Here is a 26,380-nt window from a genome sequence, read left to right as displayed (position 1 = left end):
ATTTTTTAGCACACATATCCTACTATTTATATAATGACATGATGTACAACCGGTCACATTGAAAAATCTTTCGACACTAGTGTACGCAGAAAAGACGTGTACGTTAGGCGTTTTGCTGCAAGTGGAGAGAAATAATTTTCTTAATTAGCAGTGCATTCTTAAAATCAACGTGCTTTTATTTCATAAGTTATTTGTTTATTCTCAGCAATTTTTCCTCCCCTAATCTAATCAAGCGTTGGTTGGGCTCACCAAATGATAAAATAATGGTAGATGTGTATCTACTTTAAAGCATATGGGGTTGAATGCTACAGTCTTATATTTGAATACATGGAAATGCGTCGCCCACAGCATTTGGAAAATGAATTTAATAGTCATATTATGTATGCTTATAAATAATCAGAAACCGACAACTTTTTTTTAGAGAAATGACTCTTTAAAAAATTAGATTTTTATGAATTTTTAGTCACATCATAGTTTAATGTCAATTTTCGTACTAATATTATAAAATATGTTAAAAAACATAAAGTGACAAACAATTTATTGGGAGTCTCACTTTTAAAAGAGTAATCTTCACATTTTGTTTTAAAATGTCATTCCAACAAATCAACTCTTTTAAGCTCTTAACAAAGGAAAGTCGTCACTCAGTATTATGGTCTGGTAGTATTCTTCTTCATTTGGAAGTGAGAGATCTTAGGTTCAAATCTCGTGGATGGCGAATTTGATACCAAATTAGGTTGCACATTGCGTGACCAATTTCTCCTTCTCCTAATGTAAACATATCGATGTACTAAAAAAAAAAAACCAAAACAAAACAAAAACAAAAACAAAAACCAAAGGAAAGTCTACTATGATCATATATTCTAGAATGGCTTTTTTTAACCACGAAACAACTTAATCAAAATGCGATAAGCGGGGCTTCCATCATATAATTTTATACAAAAATCCAATAGTAAAACCAGATCTACTGTAGCCACTCAATACTATTGTCTAGTGGTATTTTTCTTTATTTGGATGTGAGAGGTCTTATTTTCAAATCTCTTGAATGACAAATTCGATATCAAATTAAGATGTCATTGTGTGGTTTAACCGAATTCTCCATTTCTTTAATGTAAAAATATATGTATACTCAATAAACTAGATCCACTTTAAGGAGAGGCAGATAATGGTGGAATCGGAACGGGCGCACTAATGGCATGTTTACGTAAGGGTAATCGGAATAAAGAAAGGGAATTGAATTCCGATTACGGAGTATTCCGGTATTTACTAAATATTAAGGAATCAAAAAAGTGGTGGAGCCCACACGAAAAAAGGAATCCAATTCTTGAAATTGGAGGAACCGGATTCCCTAGTTTTGTGAGGTATTTGAATTCCCTGAGGGCAAGGGAATCGGAAATGCATCAAACTAATTAATTTTCCTATTTTTTTTTTTGAGTAAATTGGTAGGAGCGTGTTTGGCATGTTGGATAACACACCGGATAGTACTATTTAATACTATCTGGTGTTTGGTGCCATTCCGTATTAAATTAGCACCGGATTATTTATGAGGTCCGGTCTATTTTATACGACGTAGGCCAGATAACTTATACACTCCAAATCGTCGGTATTAATTAGTCGGGTCGCTGAAAACAAAATCAAGTTGGCTCTTTTTCCATCTCTCTTGCTAGTTTTAAATTGTGAAACTAAGTGCCATAAATGTTCTTCAATCTCCTTTTGAGGAAGTAAATGAACATGATAATCTTTGATGAATTGAGTTTTTAATCTGGTACTGCACCAAACGCCCGATTAAATAGTTAGTACGCTCGACTAAATAGTCAATACTATCCGATGACAAATTGTCCTATTCGACTGAAATAGTCAGTACAGTCCGAGCTGCCAAACGAGGCCTTAGTGGGTTATACAGTTCATTGTTAGTTGGAAAGGGAGTCTATGAGATTCAAACCCACATTGCATGATTGATTTCCGACATTCCGGTAAAGCACCACCTTGATTTCCCTACCTTTAAGTGTAAATATATTTGTAAATATATCGTTGTATTAAAAAACAAAGGAAAATGCTAGAGAGATTATGTTTTATATTATATTTTGTAAATCATATAATATGGTGATTGCTGGTTGAATAACTTTTTCAATGATTTAAACAAGGAATCCAACTATCAACTGTTACATCATATGGTATACAAAATATAGTTCAAGTAGATAGTGTCTCTAACTTCGCTCTAAAAAATAGGTATAAGATAAACGTCTAAATATTGCAAACAAGGCAATATTAGACTCCTTTCAATGCAATCAAATAGAAAGCTCCAAGAGCACTATATTCTAAAAAAAAATTAGAATAAACAACCTCACACTATAAAATTGGAAAATGTAAGAAATATCACATTTTGTAGACTACATATAAACTACTTCTCTAATAGAAGAAAAACTTGTGTGGGGCTTCGCTTACCACTGGACGTTGCTGAGTAGCACTACAATCCAATCAAAACTCACCACATGACAAATCTTAAATATAATATTTTATATTTAAAACTCCTATAATCATTTTTCCTACTAATTAATATCCACCATATAGTTTAATTAGTGGTTCATTTTTTTTTCCTCTTCTCTCTCTCCTTTTAATTTCTTCCCAAACTTTCTCTATCGTCTTCTTTCCTACTCTTTGTTTTTTTCTTTCTTTGTAAAAATATTGTCACAAGGGCAACAAAATGGAGGCAGATGTTTATGCTTGAATCATAGCACAACGGATGTGGGATTTCATTTCCTGCTATAAATGTAATAATTCGATTTACTACGAAAGCATTTATACTTGAATAACAATATTTGAATCAAGTATTATGACACTAGCTAATTTAAGGAACATAACGAAGACGAGCTATCAATTTCCAAATGTCACGTTGAAATGCCCCTTGGTCAAAATGACTGATGCTGCTATAAAAAAAACCGATTACATATCCATATTTTACACAAAATACTGTTTCACAACTATTTTGTTTTTTATCATTGTAAAGCAGACATCTAATCTAACTCCAGAATCATGGAAACAGTATTTTGCCTCTTCTTGATGTTGTGGGAGACTGCTTAACTATGGCGCTTCTTCATAATTGATTGCTCCAAAAGATACTTGAATGATTACAAAAACTCAATTACTTAGCAGAGAGTTAAAAGGCATTCCAATTTAAACACTCAAATGCATATCTAAGAGGAAAAAAAAAATTTAACTATTAGATTAATCTTATAGTGTATAATAATTAGTAAAAAAATAATTATGGGAGTTCTAAATATAAAAAAAAATTATAAGATTGGCCATGTGACGAGTTTTGAGTGGGTTGTAGTGTCATTCAGCAAAGTCCAGTGGCAAACAAAGCCCCACACAAGTTTTCTCCTCTAATAGAGATGAAATCTACTTGCACGTTTATCTTAGTTTTATTAGAGAAGTGATTTAAATGTGGTAGTTAATGTTTATCTCAAGCCACAATTACCAAAACCCTAAAATAGTGTGCAATCCTAAATCATGAAAACTACTGCCACCGCTCTAAGCAAAACCACTATATATCATTGTGGAAGACCGCTCTAAGCAAAACCACTATATATCGTTGTGGAAGATTGGACGGATCTTGGGAAAGAATGTCAACAACAATAGCGAATAAGGATCCTTGTGGACATAGATTTGTTGGTGCAAGATTCAGTTTGTGGGTAGGTGTGTTTGCACCGTATGATTAGATACAAATTGCTTGTACCAAGCTGCTGATAGTCTTTGAGTCCTCTTGAGAGTGGCGTAATCAACACGGTGAAGTCCAAACCGAACCGTATAGCCACTCGTCCACTCGAAGTTGTCCAGCAACGACCACACCAAGTACCCTCTTACATCTGCTCCTTTTCTGACCATATTTATAAAATAAAATAAAAAATCAATTAACTTTTTCTCGACATTTGATGATTTGATACTGTGTTTCAGATTTGAGATTCACCAAAACATCACAATGCTAATACCATATAAAAAATTACTGCATATAACTGGTGTATACATATTGAAAGTCACTCGCACTATGACATTTTGGCCATTAAAAAAGGAACATTATTGTATACACTATTACGTAATATGCATGCAATAATCTCTCTAAATGCAGGTGACATTAACATTACTTAAATCCAATAAATGAATGCAAGCCCTAGGGCAGTCCAGTGTATAACCTAATTCCTTCTGCAAGTGCATGTAAGTAAGACCTCATGTACTCCACTCTCTTGACATCATTCAGTAATTCTTCATTGCAGGAATTCGGATTCCCTACCTCACCAAACCCTACAAGATCAAATTATATAGGAATCTTTGTCACACCAGATTTTTTTTTTTTTTGGGGGGGGGGGGGTGTTGCCGTGCGGCGTCATGTTTTGATGAAAGATCTGAATTTGGACCTTACCATTTTCTGTGATGAAGATTGGTGTGTTGTTGTATCTGTCTTTTACGTATGTTACGATCTTTTCCATTCCTTGAGGGTAGACATACAGCCAGTCAACCGAAGTCTACATCCAAAAAAATAAAAATAAAGGTAAATTGCTAGAAGAAATTAATTGTTGTGGCGAATGATTATATGATGAGTTTGCATACTGGTTCTCCAATGAAGACTCCGTCTTTCTGTGCAGTTCGCAATGCGAAACCCTCCGTCCTTGAAGTCCCTGGTCCTGGTTCACATGCAGAGAACATACAATCTTTTGAGTAAAAGCTCGTATAGTGAATAGTGATTGATGCCAATGAAGTCCAATCCATTCTTCTTCAGCATCTCCACATCAGATTTCGAAAATGCCGGCAAATCAGCTCCTAGAATCTCACGCATTTCTGCAGGATATTTCCCTTGTAGAACGGGATCTAAGAACCTGCATTTTAAACATGTTAGTTGTAGTGTGACCAGAGAAATATGAGAGCAGCCTAATGCATATGGTCTCACTTACCAGTTCATATAGAAAGACATAGCCCTCTCAGCTGCTGATTTGTCTTCTAAGGAGTTGCTGATCGGTTCATACCATAAGGCATTCATAACAATTCCAATGCTACCTCTTTGTTTTTTCTGAGCGTCAAAGACATGATTAGAACCACATCGAAATAATTACACTCATTAATGAATTTCAAAACTTTGTTTCTAACCTGATATTTGGTTCTGTATAGATGGACGGCAGCTGCATGGGATAGAATGATGTTATGAGCTGCTATGAAAGGCTCTCTCTCTGAATCCCCACTAGTACAATTCCCAAAGGGTCTAGAGCAGCGAGCGGGCGGGTACATTCCCGACCTATAGCCCCGAATAACTACTACATTCGGCTCATTGAATGTCACCCAGTACTTCACTCGGTCCCCAAAGAATTTGAAACATGTATTTGCATAATATACGAAATCCTCCCTGAAAATTGAAATTGCAATCCTTATAGTTATCACTTATTAGTGATTTTTCGGACAGATGGGAATGTTGCTACATACTGCAGTTGGGGACTTAGCCAAGCTCCATATCTGTCTTCAAGTTCCTGTGGAATGTCGTAGTGAGTCAACGTCACGAAGGGATGGATTCCTATAACATGACATAGAGAATGTTGCCAAAGAAAATGTCATGTATTTCCAGCAACAATGAATTGGATGAGCACATAAACAATGGTAACAAAGAAGACCTCTACGCAGAAGAGCGTCGATGAACTTGTCATAGTGATTGATGCCAGCTCGATTCACTTTCCCAAATCTTCCTTCTGGTTCAAAGTTATAATATATGTGAGTAGAGAGGAGATGATTGGATTCTATAATATGAGTAGAAATTTGTGAAAGAACGAAAAAAACTTACTAGGTAAAACTCTTGCCCATGATATGGAAAACCGGTAAGTATTGACTCCAATGTAATTCATGAGATCCAAATCTTCCTGTTTTTTCATATCAATGTCGAAGCAAGATTATCAATGTTCTATCTCTAATTTAATTTAGCCATAACAATAAAACACAGTAGGCTTCAACTAGATTTTTATAAGGTTTCACCTTGCAGTGTTGAACACCATTTGTTCAGCTACGATTACGATCTATGAGTTTAGTAATAATTCCCACAAAATACCTTCGTATAATTGGAAGAAAATATATGTCTCCTTATTACATGTAAACAATCATTCAATTTCGACAAATTATAATCTGATACGTGTGTAATTTTTTTCTGAATTTTTTTGTTACATTTGCATATTGTATCAGACTGTAATTTATAGATAAAATATCATGTTAAGTACACAACTCTAATTGGAATACAATCTACAAAGTACAGTAAGAGCTGGCCAGGCCAGAATGGGGTTTATGGGAAAGGGATCCTCTCCGGATCCCTTCCACCTAATCCACCAAGGCCACAAATCCGGGTTTTTGAAATTTGATTCAACGACCAAAGTTATTATAACTTTTAAAGTGAATTCCTGTTTGTAGCTGTTGGATTAAATTTCAAAGGTTCAGATTTTTTGCCTTAGTGGATTAGGTGTAAGGGATCTGGAGAAGATCCATTTCCCCCGATCTCATAACTTTTTCTTATTGGTATAAGTGATCATAATCTATCATTCCATCATGAGAATCTGCGGGGATGGTCTAGGCTAAAAATCTCTCCCTTTGATCTCATAACCTTTTCTTTTTGGTCTAAGTGATCATAATCTATCATTCCATCATGAGAATCTGCGGGGATGGTCTAGGCTCAAAATGAAGAGAGATTTTTCAGGATGTCGAAAATATGATTCAGTACATTAAGTGTCATAATCTAAATGGTTGGTACTTAAAAAAACTTTCAACCACTGTATCATAATACTTGGCGTATTAGGCCGTATTCCGGACGCAATAAAAAATTCCTCTAGAATCAGATGTCTATATCCAAAATTTGGAAGGATTCAACAAAGTATTAGAGAATATTTTTTGCTCACCGCTCTCAGGTGATGATGATGCTCACCACCTTATTTGTCACCATTAGATGAGTTTAAATTTTTAGTTTTGTGTAGTGGGCGACACAAATCTTGAAATTTAAACTTACCTAACAATGATAAATAAAACTAATTGAAGGTGATGAGCAAAGCATGTGGTCCAATATCCTAATGGATAGGGTGTTGAGTTTTCACACATGCGTCCAAGTTCGAAACTCTCATTCCACTAAATTATTGTAATAGTTTTTAACCTTCCACTTTCCATAATAATAATACTAATAAATTTAAAAAATAAGAGAAAAGAAAATGGTGAACTAAATTGCACAAGAGGAATTAAGCACCAGCGTTTTAGTCATTTCGCCCACACTTAAAAACCATTCACGAATATAGAGAAGATTAAATTTGGCATGTCTCCTTTAGATGGGACCACCTAGTGCAAAATTTAAAAGGAAAACTAATGAAAATGACTTGAAAATTTTGAGTTATAAATATAATAACAAAATAAAGGATAAAATGAATAGTATCAGAATTGACTTTTTACTGTAAAAATGTGGTTTTTTGTTAAATTAAACAATACTGAAATCTTTTCGTTGAAGTTCCTAAATTTAAAAGAATTTGGGTACAAGTCAGACTTAGATTAGTTTTTGCCTGACCTAGGTTGAAGCAGAATTCAGAAGTCCAGCTCCAGAATTCCAAATTTAACAAAAACACACACAAATATATCAGAGTTGAAGAAAACGCAAAATAATAAGGTTAGTTCAATAGCCTAACCAAATAAAGATGATACTGGTCATCAGCGATATCTCCATTAGTTCCATCCGAAATATGACCTGTGGCAAGCAAAATATATAACTCCACCGTTGGATTTTGACGACAGGGGAAAAAAAAATACATCGAAGGGGTAAAACATAAGCATTAAACTGACCAGGCTTATGAGTAAAAACATCCCAGTTGCTTAGGCCTTTTCCATCAGTCAGAAAAGCTCCCTCAAACTAGGAAAATATAATGAAGAAGAAACATTAATATTAAACTAAAATAAAGGACTGATTCTGATGAGTCTGTGAGTGTGGTTTGTGTGGAAAGTTTTCCTCATAGTTAAAGTGATCAAATTTTCTAACTGCATATAACAAAGGGACACATATACTAAAGTTATTCATAAAGGCAACAAAAATAAAGGCTTATACGTGTGTGTATGTGATTTGTTTGTAAGGAAGAAAAACTTCTTACATGTAACGAGCTGCCAAAATATTTGTATGTGTGTACCTGGTAAGAAGAGGATGCAGTTCCAAAGAGGAAGTTACTTGGGAAAGGGGATGTGGCTGAGTTTCCTTTCAAAAATATGTGATTGCAAGACACCATGGGAATCGCAAAGCATATATCAACAATAAGGAAAACATGAAGTGCTGAAAAATGCTCCATTATAAGTTTCAGAGTATGAATGAATGAGATGGCATATATGTTGGATTTTTGGATCCGAAGGCCCATGGGGTCCCACTCTAATGATACTGATACTGTTTCTAACTTTACCATCTGCCCAATCCGTCAGGTGTGGGGTTTTACCACTTTATCACTTGCTCAATCCGTCAGGTATAATGTTTTACCACAAAAGGTCTCAGTATTAGTTAGAGTGGGGTATTTAAATCTCATTGTTTTCTTTTCACCCACCGATGTGGGATTCCAACACTCCTCCTCACGTGTAACCCCATTTAGTAGTTCACACATGGAACAAATCGGCAATTAAAACTCAAAGGTCGGCTCTATGTTAAGAGTCCAAACTTGTTTTCTTTTCACCCACCGATGTGGGATTCCAACACTCTCCCTCACGTGTAACCCCATTTAGTGGTTCACACGTCATACACATCGGCAATTGAAACTCAGAGGTCGGCTCTTTGTTAAGAGTCCTAGCTTGTGTTCCTTCTTGGTGACAAGCTCGTTGGCTTGCACGGGCCCGAACCTGGCTTTGATACCATGTTGAATTTTTTGATAGGCGGGTCCGTGGGTTCCTTCTTGGTGACAAGCTCGTTGGCTTGCACGGGCCCGAACCTGGCTTTGATACCATGTTGAATTTTTTGATCGGCGGGTCCGTGGGTCCTTACTCTAACAACATCGATATTGTCCCCAACTTTACCATCTGCTCAATCCGTCAAGTGTGAGATTTTACCACAAAAAACCTCGGTATTAGTTAGAATAGAGTAATCATATTTAAACCCCATTATTTTCTTTTCACCCACCGTTGTGGGATTCCAACAATATATATATAGTTCTTACTCATGAGGCCTCCTTAAAAATAAATACTGACATTTTGATGGAACATCTGCGATGGCCATGGAGCTTGCATTACCGTTGGATTTGCTCATCAGAAACATCAGGAATGGTCCGGTTGGTGTGTTGCAACTTGCAAGTCCTGGAAAACAAGCAAAAGGAAGAGATATGTGACAAGAAATCACTGACCTTTTGATGCAAAATTTGTGGTAGCCTGGAAAGCTTATTGAGCAGTGTAGCACCACTTAATTGGCACAATTTGATTAGTCTATTTAATATCGATATCATTGTGGACCAACTGACAGGGCTCCATTACTGTTATTACTGTTGGTTTTGCTTAACAGTAATCATGGCAAGAGGAAGAGATGTGAAATCAGCGAGCGAGATAGACACGAAATCGTAAATTCGTAATCACATTGGCTAAACCATATATTAGTATCGATAGAGAAAGATGCGTCGGGGTGAATCTGGAATGTATCACCAATGAAAAGCAGGGAAATGTGAACCCTGGCCTACGTATGTACCACAAGGTCACATCAAATTGATGGATCACTATTCATCAACCAATCATATAATTCAAAAGGAAAAGGATCATCGCCGCTGGATCCTTTTCTTGGAGATTTTAAGAATTTCATGATCGTCATCGTTCATCGTATATCGTGCGATCAGTTTTCGTTAAATACTATTTATATTTAATTTTAAATTTTAAAATAATTTTTTACCGTACGATATACGATGAACGATTACGATCATAAGATCCCTATGATGCCCAAAAAAATGATCCGACGAAAATCCTTTTCCAATTCAAAAGGATTAATAAGTATAAATATCTTGTTAAATTCATCAACCAATCATATGATTCAAAAGGGTTAAATTTCTTGGATACCAAGACGAAAGCTGCCCCTAAAAATAGGAAAGTTTGTTTTAGTCAACAAATAAATCAATGCTAGAGAGATCAAAATTTTAAGAAAACTTTAATGAAAAAGGCTTTAATAAGAGTTTTAATGAAAAAGGCTTGGACCAAAGTATTTTAACAAAACACCACCTTATACTTTTCTTTAACTAAAAACACCTCAAAACTAACCATAAGGATAGGGGCCCAAGTTCTATACGGACTGAATTACAGAGCCTAACATGGACAAAAATAAGTTTACAAAATTACCCTTACGGAAAGAAAACACAGCTATTAGTGAAGAAGAAGGACCGGTGGGTCCACCATCTTCTTTTTCAATTGTGTAACATACAGGATTTGATTTCTTTATGGTCCACCATCTATAAAAAAAAAATTGGATAAACTTACATAAAACTATCACAATTATTAGGTCAGTCATAATTTCATACTTCGTCTTGAAAAAGTTTTAATGTCATACCTCATCTTACGATTTGTTACAATTTCATACCTTCCGTCAGTTTATCTGTCAATTCTTCCGTTAAATAGTGATGTAGTTTAAAAAAATTAATAAAATATTAAAATATTAAAAATAAAAAAATAAAATCATTTAATATTTTTTCTTTTTCCATGGGGGACCCACCCGTATATCTTCCCCCCCTACTTTTCTCTCGCCGTGCCCAGAACCCCCTAACCCACCTGGGTTTTTTCATCTGCCATCCCATTTCCTCCCGTATTCTCTCTCCCTTTCTCCCTTTCATGCTGCAACAACAACCTCGTTGGCCCCAAACCCAAATCCCACTCGCTCCCGTCTTCCCCCAACCCACCCTCCAAACTAATCTAATCAAATCAAATCTCAAATTTTCTCAGAAAATCCTTCACTGCAAACCCAAGAACCCATAAGAAACATTTACTTTCCCAGGTACCAAACAGCCCCCAAAGAATTTTTTTTTATTCAAATCAAGGGTTGCTTTCCTCAAATTTTCTTTTCTGGCTTTGGTGGGTTGCTGGGTATAGACTGATTCAAAAGAATGGTGGTGAAGATGATGAGGTGGCGACCATGGCTGCCTCTGACGACGAAGAAGTATGAGGTGAGGCTGGTGGTGCGGAGGCTGGAGGGCTAGGATCTGGTGAGGGAGGGTGCAAACGGGGCCGATCCACAGGACAAAGAAAAATAGGAAAAGTGGACGGCGGAGATTAGGTGGAAGGGATCCAAGGTCAAGGTCAGGGCCGAAGATTAGGTGGAAGGGATCCAAGGGGATAGCGAATGAAAAAACCCAGGTGGGTTAAGGGGTTCTGGGCACGGTGAGAGAGAGAAGTGGGGGAGGAAGGAGATACAGGTGGTTTAGGGTGGTGGGTCCTCCATGGAAAAAGAAAAAAACATTAAATGACTTTTTTTAATATTTAATTAATTTTTAAATATTTTTTAATATTTTTAATATTTTATTAACTTTTTTAAGTCACGTCACTATTTAATGAAATAATTGACAGACAAATTAACGGAAGGTATGAAATTTTAACAAATTGTAAGATGAGGTATGACATTGAAACTTTTTAAAAACGAGTTATGAAACTGTGACTGACTCAATAGTTGAAGTAGTTTTATGTAATTTATCCAAAAAAAATTTATCGTACCCACCATCTCTAATTGGTTGCACAGTTTCCTAGTCCCAATAACTCTTTTTATTAATTTTTTTATTCTTTTATTTCTTTTCCCACATAAATCAATCATCATTTTTATCTTTTTATTTGTTTTCTTGTATTGTTTTTTTATTTGATTTCAGTTTACACCTATTTATATTATTATGTATTTAAACACCAACATTACATATAAGAAAAAAAAAAAAAAACTAATGAAAAGGACTTGAAAACTTTGAGTTTTAATGATAAGGAAAAAATAAAGGGTAAAGTGAATAGTACCAGGATTGACTTTTTAGTATAAAAATGTGGTTTTTCGTTAAAGTGAATAGTACCGGGTGCTTTTCGTTAAAGTTCCCAAAAAAAAAATATAATATAAGTAAATTTAATTAATTTATATTAAATTTGTTTAAATTCGCCTAGTGCTTAGGCCTAGTCATCGTTCGACTAATGCCTAGCATCTGTTAGAACATTGACTATGGTTTCTCCTACAACCAATCCCCATAAAAAATGTCAACCAGAATACCAGATCAAAATATGTTCGATGTTTGAGTGACACACCGTGTGATCTTCATCTTAATCCTATGAGCTAATTGCGTAACAACACCCCGAGGTTTGAGCCCGCTGTAAAAAAAACCCAAACAATGTTTCATTTTTTCTATCAAATGTGATCAGATAACTTATCAAGTGTGGTGTGAGCCACTTGTAAAGTAGCAAAAGCAAAAAGGTAATGATAAATCATATGTTAGAGTAACAAAAATCAAAAGATTAGAAGAAAAGGCAATTATAAATCATATAAAGACAAGGCGTTGCTTATCAGCTACTGTTATTGGAATGTTGTGTGTATTGCAAGATGAGAACATTGTGGTATGTACTTTGATTTATCTTCATGGTCCCAATCTTTTATTTGTCATGGCCTATAATATATAGTTGTGCATGTAAAAGTTGTAAAGTTGAACCCACTTCTATAAATTGACATGTATGTAAATCAGTTATATGTTTAATGTGATTGTTTGGTAGAGCCATTTGTTGAATATTTAATACCATATAAATATAAATATATCAAATGTAACATTTCTAATATGAAATGAATATATTTCGAAGTAAAAAATATTTTACTATTGAAATAATTAATGACGTTTATTAAAACCTGAGAACCTTGATCAAAAGTTGAAAAGGAATAATGACACACCCCGACCGAGGTCAAGGCATGCTGGCCGTCACGTGAGAGTGACGTAGCCATGTGCACAGTGCGAAAGCGATAAAGATAGTAAATATACTAATAATTAAAAATCATATTACTAGAGTGCACTACTAAACAGAAAGTGATAGAAGTTAGTTACAACAGTAAACACTCCTAATCAGAGCATCAAGTCTAGGTGCAGTCTAGTAGGACAAGTACTAGTTATACAGAACCAGGAATGTTCTACTATTATATAAATAAGTCAGAACTACCGACGACCTCTAGCCACCAACAACAAGTTTACTTAAAACCTGGAGGGGCGCAAAACAGAAAACGTGAGTGGGCAAAAACAAATGTTTTACAAAATCATTTTCTTTATCAACATATCTAACCCCTCGCTGTAAAACATGTATAATTTTTCCCAGAATCAATATAATAATATATACATAATATATATATATTTTTCCCAGAATCAATATAATAATATATACATAATATATATATATATATATATATATATATAAAATCATATCATATCAATTCAATTCATGCTTCAAATAATCATATTCAAATGTATGCCATGCCAAGATATATCAGAGTAAGCAATTCAGGTAAGAATAAATTCATAGAAATATGATATGTTAGCCGGAACCCCTGTGGTAGTCTGTACGGCTGAATTCATAGCTCAAAAGTCAATCTAGCCGGAGTCACTACAATGACCTATACGGCAATATACTGCACATAAGTCGGAACCCCTAAAAATGGTCTGTACGACAAGATTGGGTGTAATATAGTTATGCTTAATTCTATTCTCTCATAATAGCCGGACGATAAATCGCTAGTCACCTACGAGTTGGAACCATAAATAAGGTCTGTACGACAAGACTGTACACTTAAGTTGGATCCAATATGAGCATATAGTGCGGGAGGTGACGTAAATAAACAGGCATGTACTTCATCTCTCTAGCTAATTCACAATCACCCTAGGTGCAGCTTTATGAGCTTAACATTACTTAATTACATATCACATTTCACATATCATCGATGATTCACATAACTACACATAACTTACCTGAACTCACATGTGCCTCCACAGCACCCCATATATATATATATATATATATATATATATATGCAACCATGCAATGCATATTCAAAATATAGAAGCATTTGGCATATTATTTCAAAGCATAATTTCCTTACAAATGCATTTCTGGGAAATATATCAAGTATATAAATATATACTGAAAACAAAAGCCCACTCACTGGTATGTTGAAGGGTTGTAGCCCCCGAGTCGCTCGTGGATATGCTCGTCCTCGGGATAAGTCTCACCTATATGCGAATTAACTATAAAAACGTTATTTTAAAGCACATCGGCAAAACTAGCTAATAACTTCTCATACATTGCTCAATTTTGGTATTTAAATATACCAACGTGACCTATACAACCTCACGAACATCGTGATATTTTTAGATAAATTTTTAGGTGGCTCATGCGCCCCCATGGGCCAGGAAGGGCACGGCCTCACGCGCCCAACACGCGCATCATCTTCAACCTCCAAACGACAGAATAGTGTCGCCGGCACTGGATTCTGGGTAGACCTACAACTGCCTTTTTCTCACTCGTTTTTGCACCATTTTTCACGCAATTTATACCAAAATGAAGCTATTAACTTGTAGAACACTATCATACAAATTTAAAGCTCTAAAAGTCACGGGATCTCACCGGAGAATTCTAAGAAAATCGGCCAAACTTCATCCACACAATCCCGACGTCCAAAACCTTCAAACGAAGCACTTCGAGCTTCCTTGGGACCTCACTAAGCTCGATATGAGCTTGGATTGTCCTAAAACATAACCATTTAAAAGTTCATGAATAGTGCTCAACTCGGAGCTTGAAGTTTCAACATGATATCGAACGAGTTCTTACCTGAACTGGGTACCTTTGAACTCGTATGGTCCTCACGAACACAATGGTACTAATTTTGGCCACGATCCATGAAGTTTTAAGGGTCTTGGGTGCTTATCCGTACCATTTCGAAGGAGAGATAGTGAAACCGAGAAAGAGAGAAGAGATAGCACGGGAGAGTGAAAGAGAGAGAGAGACAAGATGTGTGGTCCAGATTTTTGGGTCACCAATCAAAACAACCCATTTTCCTTACTTCCAATTGGGTCCAAAATAATAGGAACTTAACACATTGGTCCTCAACCACACATAGTCCCACAATGCCACAAACGCTCAAGGGCATTTTAGTCTTTTCACATCAACGATAACAAAATAATGTACATTTCCGGGACAGGTTGTGACAAATAAGGTTTTAATCAATGAAGTAGCAAAAAGAAAGATGAGAGCCTAATTTCTCAAAAAAAAAAAACAAAAAACAAAAAAGGTATTGCTATCTATACATTTAACAAAAAAATTAACTGGAGCTTAATGGATATGACATTTTCAATAGATTGGGTACTTGTTTGAAATGTTTCAAAAGCTTGAGATCTAAATAAGAACCATAAATTCCAACAGTAATGATTAATATCGACATAATAGAAGTGGATCAACCAGGCTGCCAAATTCTAAACAAAAAATCATTATTGATGGTCCAAGACCATACATATTGATAGATAGAATTATTATGTATTTGCTGAATAGAATTATAGAATGACACTATTTGAGTTCCAACTACTATTCTGCCCCAAAACAACCATTCTTCTTATTGACTACAAAAATCTACAATACAAATTCTCAACCAATGAACGTAATGAAATCTCTTCTCTAATTCAACCAGATCCGCGAGTAACAGAGCGTGATTCTGTAAACCAACTCCATGAATCCATGACTACGAAGTTCAGAGGACCACATTCAAACTCCCTGTGATCGATTGCTGAACACTTTCAAATCCACAGGCAGATAAGTATCTTTGTCTCTCTTCATCATCTATCATACAAACAAACTTTGGCATCTTCAAAATTCCTCGCTGTTTACCCTGCAAGCAAAGTTAAAAGCGGAATCGTTAGCCAAATCGGAGCCATAACTACATAAAAAATTCCAACTTCAAAAGGGTAGTCAAGCAACTCTTTGGAGATGGCCATTTTAATAGGCTGTGATTTAAAGGGTACATCCAATGAAAGTGCGTGTTCGTTTTATGTATGTATAACTTAAGAGTGTATACACTTATGTGTCGTCCCTCTCCCAATGTCTTGTCAAGGAGAAAGACAGACACATAAAAGTGTAGATAATTTGTTGTATGCAAGTCTCTCTCGCAGCTTGGTATGAAAGGTTAGAAACATTGTCCATTTGATTGCCCTCTTATTGTTTAGCTGCCCTTGAAGAATTATAAGGCCAACTTCTTTGGTTTTCCTGTCACCATATGGACAATGGGCACAGAGAGTGCAAAACGAAAACAAAATACAAAAGTTATCCACACATACCCAAGATATGTTTCCACATTCCAAACTGCCCATCTTATGGAGAAATTTTTCAGTGTGCTTGAAATACAGGCTCAGACGTCATATGACATTATATAAGTGGATGGACATTTGAAAAAAAATACTGCCCCTCACTTGTATCGTGTTCGGGCACATTGAAAAATCTCCCCATCTTATGGAGTGATGCAACTTGGTTCCTACCCTATGCAACTAGATATTCTCCTCACATATTTTGTCCCCAGCTTAACCACTCAACGCATATGCATGTGGACTTTTGAGTACAAATCTCTCGGTGCAACAGAAGAAACCGCGCCTCTTAATATTTGCTATATTGAACCGTTTTTAATCAAATGTGAAACAAATTACTCTCTCTAAATTTCCTAACAAACACTCTCATATAAGGTGTGGGAAGCATACCTGTGAGTAGAGGAAGGTTCCGAGTATTGCAATGGCTGCTCCAAGTGCGTTGACGGGTTGAACAGGCGTGTAGAATATTATGATGGAGAAGACTATGACCGCTTCATTGTGTTCCCAACGCTGAATGTTAAGGGAGATATCTGGCCTAGTGACATGTATGAAACCTGATTATACAAGTGATAGAAGACACTCTGTGCCACCACCCACCTGTTCACATTTAGATGTACAGAGATTTCATAAGTAAAATAATCAAGGAGAAAGGTATGTAATGTTTTAGTCAAGCACTATCTGAGTTTAGCCAAGTTCGTTAAAGCAGTGTACTACCATCGCTTGTTAGAAAAGAAAAAAAAAATGATTCAAGCACTCCCCTATGTCCTCTATGTCCATCACCAAAAACAACAATTTTACAGACAGTTGTAAGTCATCGTATATTTACCATACGAAATTGGGACCGATCTGTGCAAGAGCAGTGTTCCATCCAGCAGCCCACGTCTTGGGGCCCTCCACAGCGATGGCAAACGGAATCAGGATCAATAGAGACAACATGGAAAGACAAGCGTAGTAGTTCATCCCACTGACAGACTTCCCCTTCATCCCTTTCTTGGAAAATATGTTCCTAAACACGAATGCCAGGTTCGATACCATAGCCCCCATGAACCCTGATGCACATAGCAGCATTCTTTTAGTCCTCATAAAAAATTAAGACACTTCAAAAGCACCAAAACCACAGTTTATCAAAACCCTTAAATATTTTTTATTGCAATATCAAATGTGGTGAAGTTTGAACAAGTTTTCTAACCAGTCATGTTGAAATTGAGCTCGGTTGCAGCAGCGAGCGCTCATCCTCCAATGATTGGAAAGAGGGAGAGGTAAACCGAGAGAGGAAATGATTCACCTAACAAGAACCTTGAAACCAATACACTGAATGCAGGCTCATTGCTCTTGATGATGTGAGTGAACGAAACTGCTACCTTCGCCATGCTTATGGTCCCCGCTACATGCCCAATTGTATGTGCCACCGCAACCTGCACACATAACCAAAACAAATACAAAACAATTTTAAGAAAACAGACCTAGGAAAATGATTTCCGCGCAGCCTCTGCGGATTTTTTCTGTCACTTATTCTCTGCTCATTCAATTCAAAGACCAGAAAAGAAACAAACATAATGTGCAGAAAAAAAAAGTGTGCGGACATCATTGCACTTTCAGCCTTTTAGTTGCCGGAAGCAAAGTCTTCCAAAAATCTAAATCAGTTTTCGGAGCCTCAGCAATCCTGGTGGCCCTTGAAACGAGCATCATGAGCGACCCAGTTGCGAGGGAGAGAGTTGATGTGAGCCATGGGTATGGAAACATATTCAAAACCTTCTTGTTGTAGATATTGAACACAACATTCAGAGCCCACCAGGTAGCAAAGTATAAACCAATTTTCAGCCTCTGAGCCGCCTCCTGCTGGTCTGGCAACTCAATGTTGATCTTCAGCGGCCTCGACTGGTCCGCCTCGTAGGCCTTGCAGAAAGTTCCCTTCTGGTTTTTGCCGGCCAATGAGATACACTCGCCAGAAGATATGTGAGGGGTGTGAGGGAAGAGGAACGAGAGGTTTTTTGGGCCTTGTGGAAATTGGGTAGAGATAAAGAGTGAGACTTTATCAGACACCTCCTGCTCAAGAACTCCGGCGACCCAAAAGCCGGAGTTCTGAGTTTCACTGGAGAGATCTGCATGGTGGGTTTTGGAGTCTAGATTTAAGAATAAAAGTTTCTTGGGATTGATTCGTAATAAGTTTGGTGGGTAATGAAGGGAAAGCTTTTGAAACGGTTTTTCTTGGGATATATGGGAGAGAGGCAGGGGCAGAGGGTTTTTCTCGAGCTCTTCAGGATATCTCTTCACAGAGGCAGAGAGTTATGAAGAGACTAGAATGGTTTCAGACCCATTTTGATTTTTTTTTCACTTAAAAAAAATTAGTGTTATACTTGTGATTTTCAAAGTTTTTCCGTAACCTCAAGGCCCCAATTCAACATTTTTTCATTAATTTTGCTCATCGGGTTTGATTTGAGGTTTGTGGCTCATATGAAACTTCATGGCATCTTGCTTGATTGATTTCAGAGTTGTAGGCAGGAAGCATAATACTACCATTTTGATCTTCCCCTCTTAGCTTCTCTAAAAAAATCTCAGCCATCATTATTTGAAAATCCAAACACCTCAACAAACGATATTATACTTTAAATTAATTTAAATTACAAAACAGAGAATTCGATTTCAAGTGCATAAGGAGACGACGTTCGTTCTAACTACGCTTACGTCTGCAACTGATCCCGCTTTTTTCATTCACCTACTTTGATTCAAGCTACCCAAGATTGATGTAACCAAACAAAACAGAGCACTTTTCTCACAAAACAGAGCACTTTTACAATTACAAGTAATACATTAATACTCGTCCCCTCTCATTTGGGAATTTAGCCATAGTCCTATCTACTTCTTGTTCCTGTTGTTAATTACAGACAATATAGACTGTACAGTACAGCAAAACCTTAGTGTTTGGCAATTTTAATCTTTGCTTCCAATTAAGTAATTCCAAACCAATTTTAACCTTCAAAGCAAAGAAACGCCTAAAATCCAACCACTTTGGATGCAAACTATGTTGACCACATCTTCAATACATTATAATGCGATAAAGTTTTGTACTTGAAAAATTAAAACTTATTGAGAGTATATAATAATTCCACGGGAAAGAAGGGACCTTACATGTTTTATAAGTAATTGTGTCACTTCTCACATTGTTAATTGTTTACATGGTTTATAACCCTTTTTTTGCACTTTCATCCTTATAGCTTCATTTTGTTTGCACCATTGTCTGGGAGACACTAGACCGTCAATGACTTTCTCTTGTGTAACTTAGCAGGGGTTACTGGCTTAAGCTGTTTTTTAGCAGGGTAAAAATATTACCAATTGACATCTGCTTAAGTTGGTGAACATCTCATTTTGCTCTCTTTTTATTTCTTTATCCTACCGCCGTCTCTACCATCATTGTTATCTCTGCATTCTAACCACCACATTTCACTATTGGCACCACCAACATAACCCCACCATTGACGTTACCATCACTACCATATCTGCTACCATCACTACCATCGCCACCCGCCAACCACCAACCCTGGTCGCCTTAGCTGTCGTCACCACAACTCCCACTACCGCGTTCATTTTTGTCCTTGTATACAATTATACCACTTTTAAGTTAAAATTTATAAACGATTTTACATTGCTTTTCATACTCACATTATTTTTACAAATGCAGTTTATCAAATACTCATCTGCTTTATTACTTTGTAAATTAGAATAATTCAGAATTTTTACATAAAAAAATTATTATCTTTAAATTGTAACCATCGGTAAATTAAATATTCAAGTAACAACAATCAAACCCGGATAAGGGAAAATATTGTGAAATTTTGATTTTGTCAAATAAAACAAGATAAACGACTTGTCGTTCCTTGGAAGAGAGCCGAAAAGGGAAATTGTGAAGGGAGGGAAAGAGGCGGACACCCGCGACCTCTCGGGTCACGAGGAAAGCCACTTCCCAGAATCAAAAAGCCAAAACCACGCCGTTTTCTTCTATTTCTATGGTGGTGGTGGGAACGCCAAACCCTAATTCTTATGCAATCCTCCTCCCCCTTCCGCCGTGGGCCGACACCCACAGCCGCTCTTCAATAACCCTAATTTCCCCAACAGCCCCAATTTCTCCAATAACCCACATCGACACTCCCCACTGTTCTTCCCCAAACTTCCATGGACTCGGAAAGGCTCACACTTTCCCGAGAGAATCCTAGAATCGCTTTTTCTCCGCACGCCTCCGCCGACGGAAAGGCCATGCCCGGTACTGAGTTAGCTCAGAAGCCCCAACCTCCGACTCCGATAGTCGACCGATTCAGGGCTCTGCTCAAGCAGCGGGAGGAGGACCTGAGGGTTTCGCCCGACGACGAGGTGTCGCCGCCCAGCACTGAGGAAATCGTCCACCTTTACGAGATGGTGTTGTCGGAACTTATCTTTAATTCGAAGCCCATCATTACCGATCTCACCATCATCGCCGGCGAGCAGAGAGACCATGGAAAGGGCATTGCCGACGCCATCTGCGCCCGGATTCTCGAGGTCTGTTTCGGTATCTGCGGGTTGCTTCTACCTCTTTTGATTATTCGACGGAGCTTTGCTGAATTGGTGTATGCCAATTGGGGATTTTTCTTTTGGGTGTTTTCTGTTTCTGTGCAACCCAGATTGGACTTGTGTAATTGTTTGAGTTCTAGGAATTGTAAAAATACCAATCTTTACTCCAAAAGTTCTAATTGCTACCACGCTGCCCAAGTTCATCTTTTTCTCTGTTTGGTTTCTTAGAAATTTAAATTTTAGATTCTTGATGTTACTCAATTGGGAAGAACAACTTCAAAAGTTGTAATCTTTACTTTCGCGTCTTTTTCTTCGTTTTCCATGGAGTATTATGAACAGAATGACCTGCAAAAGAAGATTTCATTAAGCTTGATCATACAGAATCTTTGTTTTCATGAACAAACAAGCAAAACTTCCCAGGGAAATATTAGCCATTCTTGAATCAACAACCTTAAGGCTACAGGAATTGCGATAAAAACAAGGATCAGCACCAAATTTTTGATAATATGTTTAAGATGCAGTTCTGAGTCGATTGTTGTTACTCTAATAGAACATTAATCTGCAGTTGAATTTTAATAACTGTGTCAGGCCTGCCGCACAAGAAGTTGTGGTGCTTCACACATTAGTCAAGTTGAAGATTGCCTCATTGTGTGATACTTGTCTATTGCAGGTCCCGGTCGAGCATAAACTGCCTTCACTTTATCTTTTAGACAGTATTGTCAAGAATATTGGCCGAGAATATGCAAAGTTTTTCTCTTCCCGTCTTCCTGAGGTTATATAACTTGACTGCAGCTGTACTTCTGTTATCCCTAATTTCAAGTATATGCATATATAGTGTTCTTTGGTAATCACACAACTCTATGTTCACATGATTTTATTTATGCATTAGGTCTTTTGCGAGGCATACAGGCAAGTACACCCTAATCAGCATCCTGCCATGCGGCACCTCTTTGGCACTTGGTCAGCAGTGTTTCCACCTTCAGTCCTTTGCAGGATTGAAGAGCAACTGCAATTTTCTCCGCAAGTAAACCACCAATCATCAGGATTAGCACCTTTGAGGACTTCTGAATCTCCTCGACCAACTCATGGCATCCATGTCAATCCAAAATATTTACGTCAGTTGGACAGCTCAACTGTGGATGGTGTAAGCTGTCCGTGTAATCTCTCTCTTCTAATCTGCTGAAAAGACACTTCAACCTGCATTTACTCTAGTAGTGAAAATTTTATCTATGTTTCCATTGGCTAACATTTTTTAGTTGTAGATCATCAGTAGAAAAGATAATTTATGAAGAATGTTTTTAGAAGAGTTCACTTTTTTCTTTTATTATAATGATTTTGGGTTTCTTTTAACGTAAGGATTTTGGGTTCTCTTTTCCCAGTTGGTTTGTGATTTCCCTTTAGGTTTTATCGAGTAGGACATCCAATTCCTAGTAGAACTTGGATTGTTAATTACGATTTTCCAAGTCCGTGTAGAATTTGGATTTGATCCCTAAATAAAGGCCTAGCTTAGAATTGTATTTTTAGCTTCATATTATTAAACAAATTTTGAGACTTCGCCAAACTTGGAAAATTCAAGCATATAGCATAAAGGAAATTCAAGTTGATCATTTGATTGAATACGATGCTTGCCTATACTGTTTCTGTTTCACACTCTATAGAACTGTGGCATTCAAATCTGTAATTCTGTTAACTTAAAGGTCAAACGTATATTCTTAGAATCCTGCCATTATGTATAACAAGTGTGATTCTAATAATGCAAAGGTTGTATCCTTGCAGGTTGGACCCCAAAGATTAAACTCAACAGGAAGTGTGAGTCATTCGCCTTTTGCCATGGGGTCCAATCAGTTGCACCCATCTTCAACTGCTAGGCTTGCAAGATCATCTTCGCCTTCAAATATTGGGCTTGATAGGTCTTTGCCATCAGCAGTTGATGAATATGCAGCAGAACAGTCTCCAAAAAGGTTTGTTGAGAGGGCTTCTCCATCTCATTCTGTGTTTGATTATAGACTTGGTGGAGCAATGGGTAAAGATGAGGAGTCGAATGAATGGCGAAGAAATCACTATCTTGATGGCAGTCAGAAGCGGTTTGAGACTTCTGCTGCATATAATGGAGTTGAGCATCAGAACCCAAGAGCTTTAATTGACGCATATGGGAAAGACAGTGCGGATAGAAGTTTAAACAATAAGCCTCTGCTAGTTGGGCGGCTGGGCCTGAACGGTATAGATCGTAAGGCAACTCCAATGTCATGGCAGAATACTGAAGAGGAAGAGTTTGATTGGGAAGATATGGCCCCAAATTTAGCAGACCATGGTAGGGGTAACGATTTCTTGGCCTCAACTGTATCGCCTTCTAGAAGCTACAGGGCAAGCCGTGGAACACAAAATGCAAGCTCCTTGGAGCCAGATGTTAGGAGTACTTGGTCTAGTCAGGCACATCCACCATCAGCCAAACGGTCCTCTATTATAGCTGAAGATCCAGTTCCCCCACTTGGTGTATGTTCCCTCTACTAGTTTGCTAAGCATTTTGGTTTAGTTAACATGAAAAAATAAATGATTTTTATGTTTGCCTTCACTTAATTAGTTGGATTGCAAACTTTTCATAATTGCTTCCCTGATATTTACATGTTATTTCTACCTATATCCTGCTATTTTTATTCTGCCGTATTATTTATTTCTTATATTAGGGATTTTTTAAGTCTCTTTTTTTGGGGTTTGTGGGGTGGGTTATGTTAGGCCGTGCAAAACTTGTTTAAAACTATTTTTTAACTCGTTTCTTGCATTTTGGGCCCACTGTCTGTCAGCAGTAGTTTGGACTAGTCAGTTTCTAGGTCTAGTGGTATCTTAGTTGAGGTCCTGGTCACCTGCCATTCATATATTCTTTTTCTGCACCTGTGACTGCATTAAAGTTTAAACCACAACAATATTCATTGGAACTTTCTGACACTGAAATTCCATCTTTGAAATCCCAATCCTTTGCTTGACTGAACATAAAACTATAGCACCAGAAGATCATTCAATCAGTCTCTGTTTCGGTCAGGCTATCAGTCTATGACCACTTGCCTTTTCTTGTGTATAGTATTCCAAACTGATGTCATTTCTATCATGTATGTTCCCTTTTATTGATTTCTGCTATCAAATTTTCTTTAAGGGGTCACGTGAAAAATGATTCCAATTTATTTGAGCTCATCTCTGAACATTTAATATCGTTCTTACAGTTTGGTCATGGATCATCGGGTGCTGTGTCTCGATTTCAGTCTGAGACAAATCATAATCTGAGTTCTCGCTACCCTCAAGACGCCTGGAATATGCCTTTGCATCTCTCGCAGCCTTTGCAGAATCCCCTTAATGCCAAAGGAAGAGGAGGGAATATTCAGACACCCTTTGTGACAGGCGGTATATATTCAGGTGGTGAGAAAATGTCCGCCTTTAGTGACAAGCCTCGAGATATTGATACACAACTTCATGGGCCCATTGCATCAAGAATGGGTTCCTCTAGTGTTGACTCCGTTACTGCTGACTCGAGATCTGGGATGCCAGTGTCAATGGGTTTAAGGCCTCCAGTAAACGTGCATAATTCTCACCCTCCCCCTGTGCACTCAGTTTTTGCAATGCAAAACCAGAGGAATCTTTATGGTTCAATAAATTATAGCAATACTGTAAAAAATCAAAGCCCATATAATCCTTTATACATGCCGGAGCAGCAGTTAGATGGCTATGAAAACAAGGAGTCGAGGTCAACAAAGTCAACTCAGATGCCACAATATCGTCCCTTACAACCACAGTATCGTCTACGTCAGGAGGCACGGGAGAATATTTTTCCACCTGCAGAAACTCAGGTGGCACCTTATTTAGTGGTACCACCCTTAAATCACGGATACACTTTGCGAGGTCCCGTACCTCGTCAACATTTGGGCATACCGACCCCCTATAACCCAAATGGCACTTCGCAGTTCCCCTTGCCACCTCTACCACCGGGCCCCCCTCCTCCCTCGCAAGGCATACTTTCTGTCCAAAACCCTGGTTCAGTTGTCTCTAGCAACCAGCCCGGGAATGCATATTCTGGTTTGATTAGTTCTCTCATGGCTCAAGGTTTGATCTCATTGACAAATCAAAGCCCTGTCCAGGTATTTACATGACATCCTGCTATATTTTTCTTTTGGAATAGTTGATATATGCTGGGGATTCTGAACCAAGTTATTAAATGTTTAGGATTCTGTAGGAGTCGAGTTTAATGCTGACCTTCTCAAGGTGCGTCATGAATCTGTAATAAGTGCCCTATATGGTGATCTCCCTAGACAATGCACAACCTGTGGCCTTAGGTTCAAGTGCCAAGAAGAGCACAGTAGTCATATGGATTGGCATGTGACAAAGAATCGTATGTCTAAAAACCGCAAGCAGAAGCCCTCTCGCAAATGGTTTGTAAATACAAGCATGTGGCTCACTGGTGCAGAGGCATTGGGTACCGAGGCAGTCCCTGGATTTTTGCCTGCTGAGACCATAGTGGAAAAGAAGAGTGATGAAGAAATGGCTGTTCCTGCCGATGAGGATCAGAATTCGTGTGCATTATGTGGAGAGACTTTTGATGAATTTTATAGTGACGAGACAGAGGAATGGATGTATAAAGATGCTGTGTACTTGAATGCACCTGACGGAGCAACAGGAGGCATGGATAGGTCACAGTTAGGTCCTATTGTGCATGCTAAATGCAGATCCGAGTCAAGTGTGGTCTCCCTTGAAGGTTTTGGACAAGATCAAGGGGTATGTCTCCCTATTACATTGTAATTTTCATTGCTTGTATCTGCTTCCCTGAAAATCTTATCTGACAATGGTTTTTCTGAATATTATGGTGTGCATGTGACTCCCAATTATTTTCATGCTATTATAGGATGTTAGTGATTACTAGGATTGAATGTGTTATGCTTTACTAGTAATATTTCCGATAAGAATGGAAAAGCTGGATATGTAATAGTATGTCATATGCATGCACCAGAGACATACTCGGTTTCTGCAAGCTGTGCTGAAAATTTATGTGCTTATTTTGAACTCTTTTCTTCTGACTCGCAGGGAATTATTGAAGAGGGTAGTCAAAGAAAACGATTGCGGAGTTAACATAGTTAGATCGACTTCCGAGTTCACTGTAACATTATGAGTTTCTTCTTTTTTATGGTATTCTCTCAACTTTTTTTTTTTCATTGTTGGAGTATGCATCACATTGGCTTTTTCAAGCCAGCTTGTATATGTATGGTGGAATTTGTACTCATGCACATTATCTTGCAGCAAAAGGTTACAGCTTCTCTTGCCATATTGTTTACTGGCACTTTTACATTTGCTGTCCAAACATACCAGAAGGGGATCATAAAACCAAAATCTATCATCCTTTCAGGCTTGAGTTTAGACCATCTGTTAAATTTGATAAAAGTGGGATGGGGTGGTTTGGTTTTTCGTTGTAGCATGTTTCGAGAGAGTAGGGAGAACCGTTGGATCAAATTCTGTTAATTGAGGGA

The 26,380-nt window shown here is 37.5% G+C and overlaps 2 protein-coding genes and 1 pseudogene across 4 annotated transcripts; 1 reads left to right on the top strand and 2 right to left on the bottom strand.

Moving 5' to 3' along the window:
* Positions 1–3,397: 3,397 nt before the first annotated feature.
* On the bottom strand, positions 3,398–8,342 carry LOC103427795 (beta-glucosidase 46-like; annotated as a pseudogene). The gene is made up of 12 exons (XR_011581671.1): positions 8,175–8,342; positions 7,837–7,903; positions 7,683–7,741; positions 5,819–5,894; positions 5,652–5,726; positions 5,467–5,554; positions 5,137–5,389; positions 4,944–5,059; positions 4,603–4,868; positions 4,415–4,517; positions 4,188–4,296; positions 3,398–3,874 (listed from the first exon to the last, which is right to left on the bottom strand). The product of XR_011581671.1 is annotated as a beta-glucosidase 46-like (transcript).
* Positions 8,343–15,453: 7,111 nt separating this feature from the next.
* On the bottom strand, positions 15,454–18,549 carry LOC103434604 (glucose-6-phosphate/phosphate translocator 2, chloroplastic-like). Its single transcript, XM_070822877.1, has 4 exons — positions 17,524–18,549; positions 17,161–17,383; positions 16,725–16,931; positions 15,454–15,865 (listed from the first exon to the last, which is right to left on the bottom strand). Exons 1-3 carry the CDS (start codon positions 17,528–17,530, stop codon positions 16,817–16,819), a joined length of 345 nt encoding a protein of 114 aa, XP_070678978.1. The 5' UTR covers positions 17,531–18,549; the 3' UTR covers positions 15,454–15,865; positions 16,725–16,816.
* A 1,662-nt stretch (positions 18,550–20,211) lies between these two features.
* Positions 20,212–26,178, top strand: LOC103434603 (polyadenylation and cleavage factor homolog 4-like). Of its 2 annotated transcripts, none has more exons than XM_029103298.2 (7): positions 20,212–20,864; positions 21,547–21,648; positions 21,766–22,020; positions 22,653–23,369; positions 24,092–25,000; positions 25,086–25,634; positions 25,941–26,178. In XM_029103298.2, exons 1-7 carry the CDS (start codon positions 20,505–20,507, stop codon positions 25,983–25,985), a joined length of 2,937 nt encoding a protein of 978 aa, XP_028959131.1. In that variant the 5' UTR covers positions 20,212–20,504; the 3' UTR covers positions 25,986–26,178. The 2 variants fall into 2 exon arrangements, 1 of the variants encoding a protein (XP_028959131.1); XR_011580887.1 differs by having other exon boundaries at positions 20,218–20,864; positions 25,096–25,634.
* The last annotated feature ends 202 nt before the right edge of the window (positions 26,179–26,380 follow it).

The sequence above is a fragment of the Malus domestica genome, chromosome 05 (assembly GCF_042453785.1).
Source record: "Malus domestica chromosome 05, GDT2T_hap1".
NCBI classification, from domain to species: domain Eukaryota; kingdom Viridiplantae; phylum Streptophyta; class Magnoliopsida; order Rosales; family Rosaceae; genus Malus; species Malus domestica.
This window is presented reverse-complemented; position numbering and strand designations above follow the sequence as displayed.

Coding starts and splice junctions, on each gene's coding strand:
- LOC103434604 (XM_070822877.1), bottom strand. Junction 16,932..17,160: donor ATCGGTCCCAATTTCGTATG/GTAAATATACGA, acceptor AAATGTGAACAG/GTGGGTGGTGGCACAGAGTG.
- LOC103434603 (XM_029103298.2), top strand. CDS start 20,505: ATGGACTCGGAAAGGCTCACACTTTCCCGAGAGAATCCTAGAATCGCT. Junction 21,649..21,765: donor TCTCTTCCCGTCTTCCTGAG/GTTATATAACTT, acceptor TTTATGCATTAG/GTCTTTTGCGAGGCATACAG. Junction 25,635..25,940: donor GTTTTGGACAAGATCAAGGG/GTATGTCTCCCT, acceptor TCTGACTCGCAG/GGAATTATTGAAGAGGGTAG.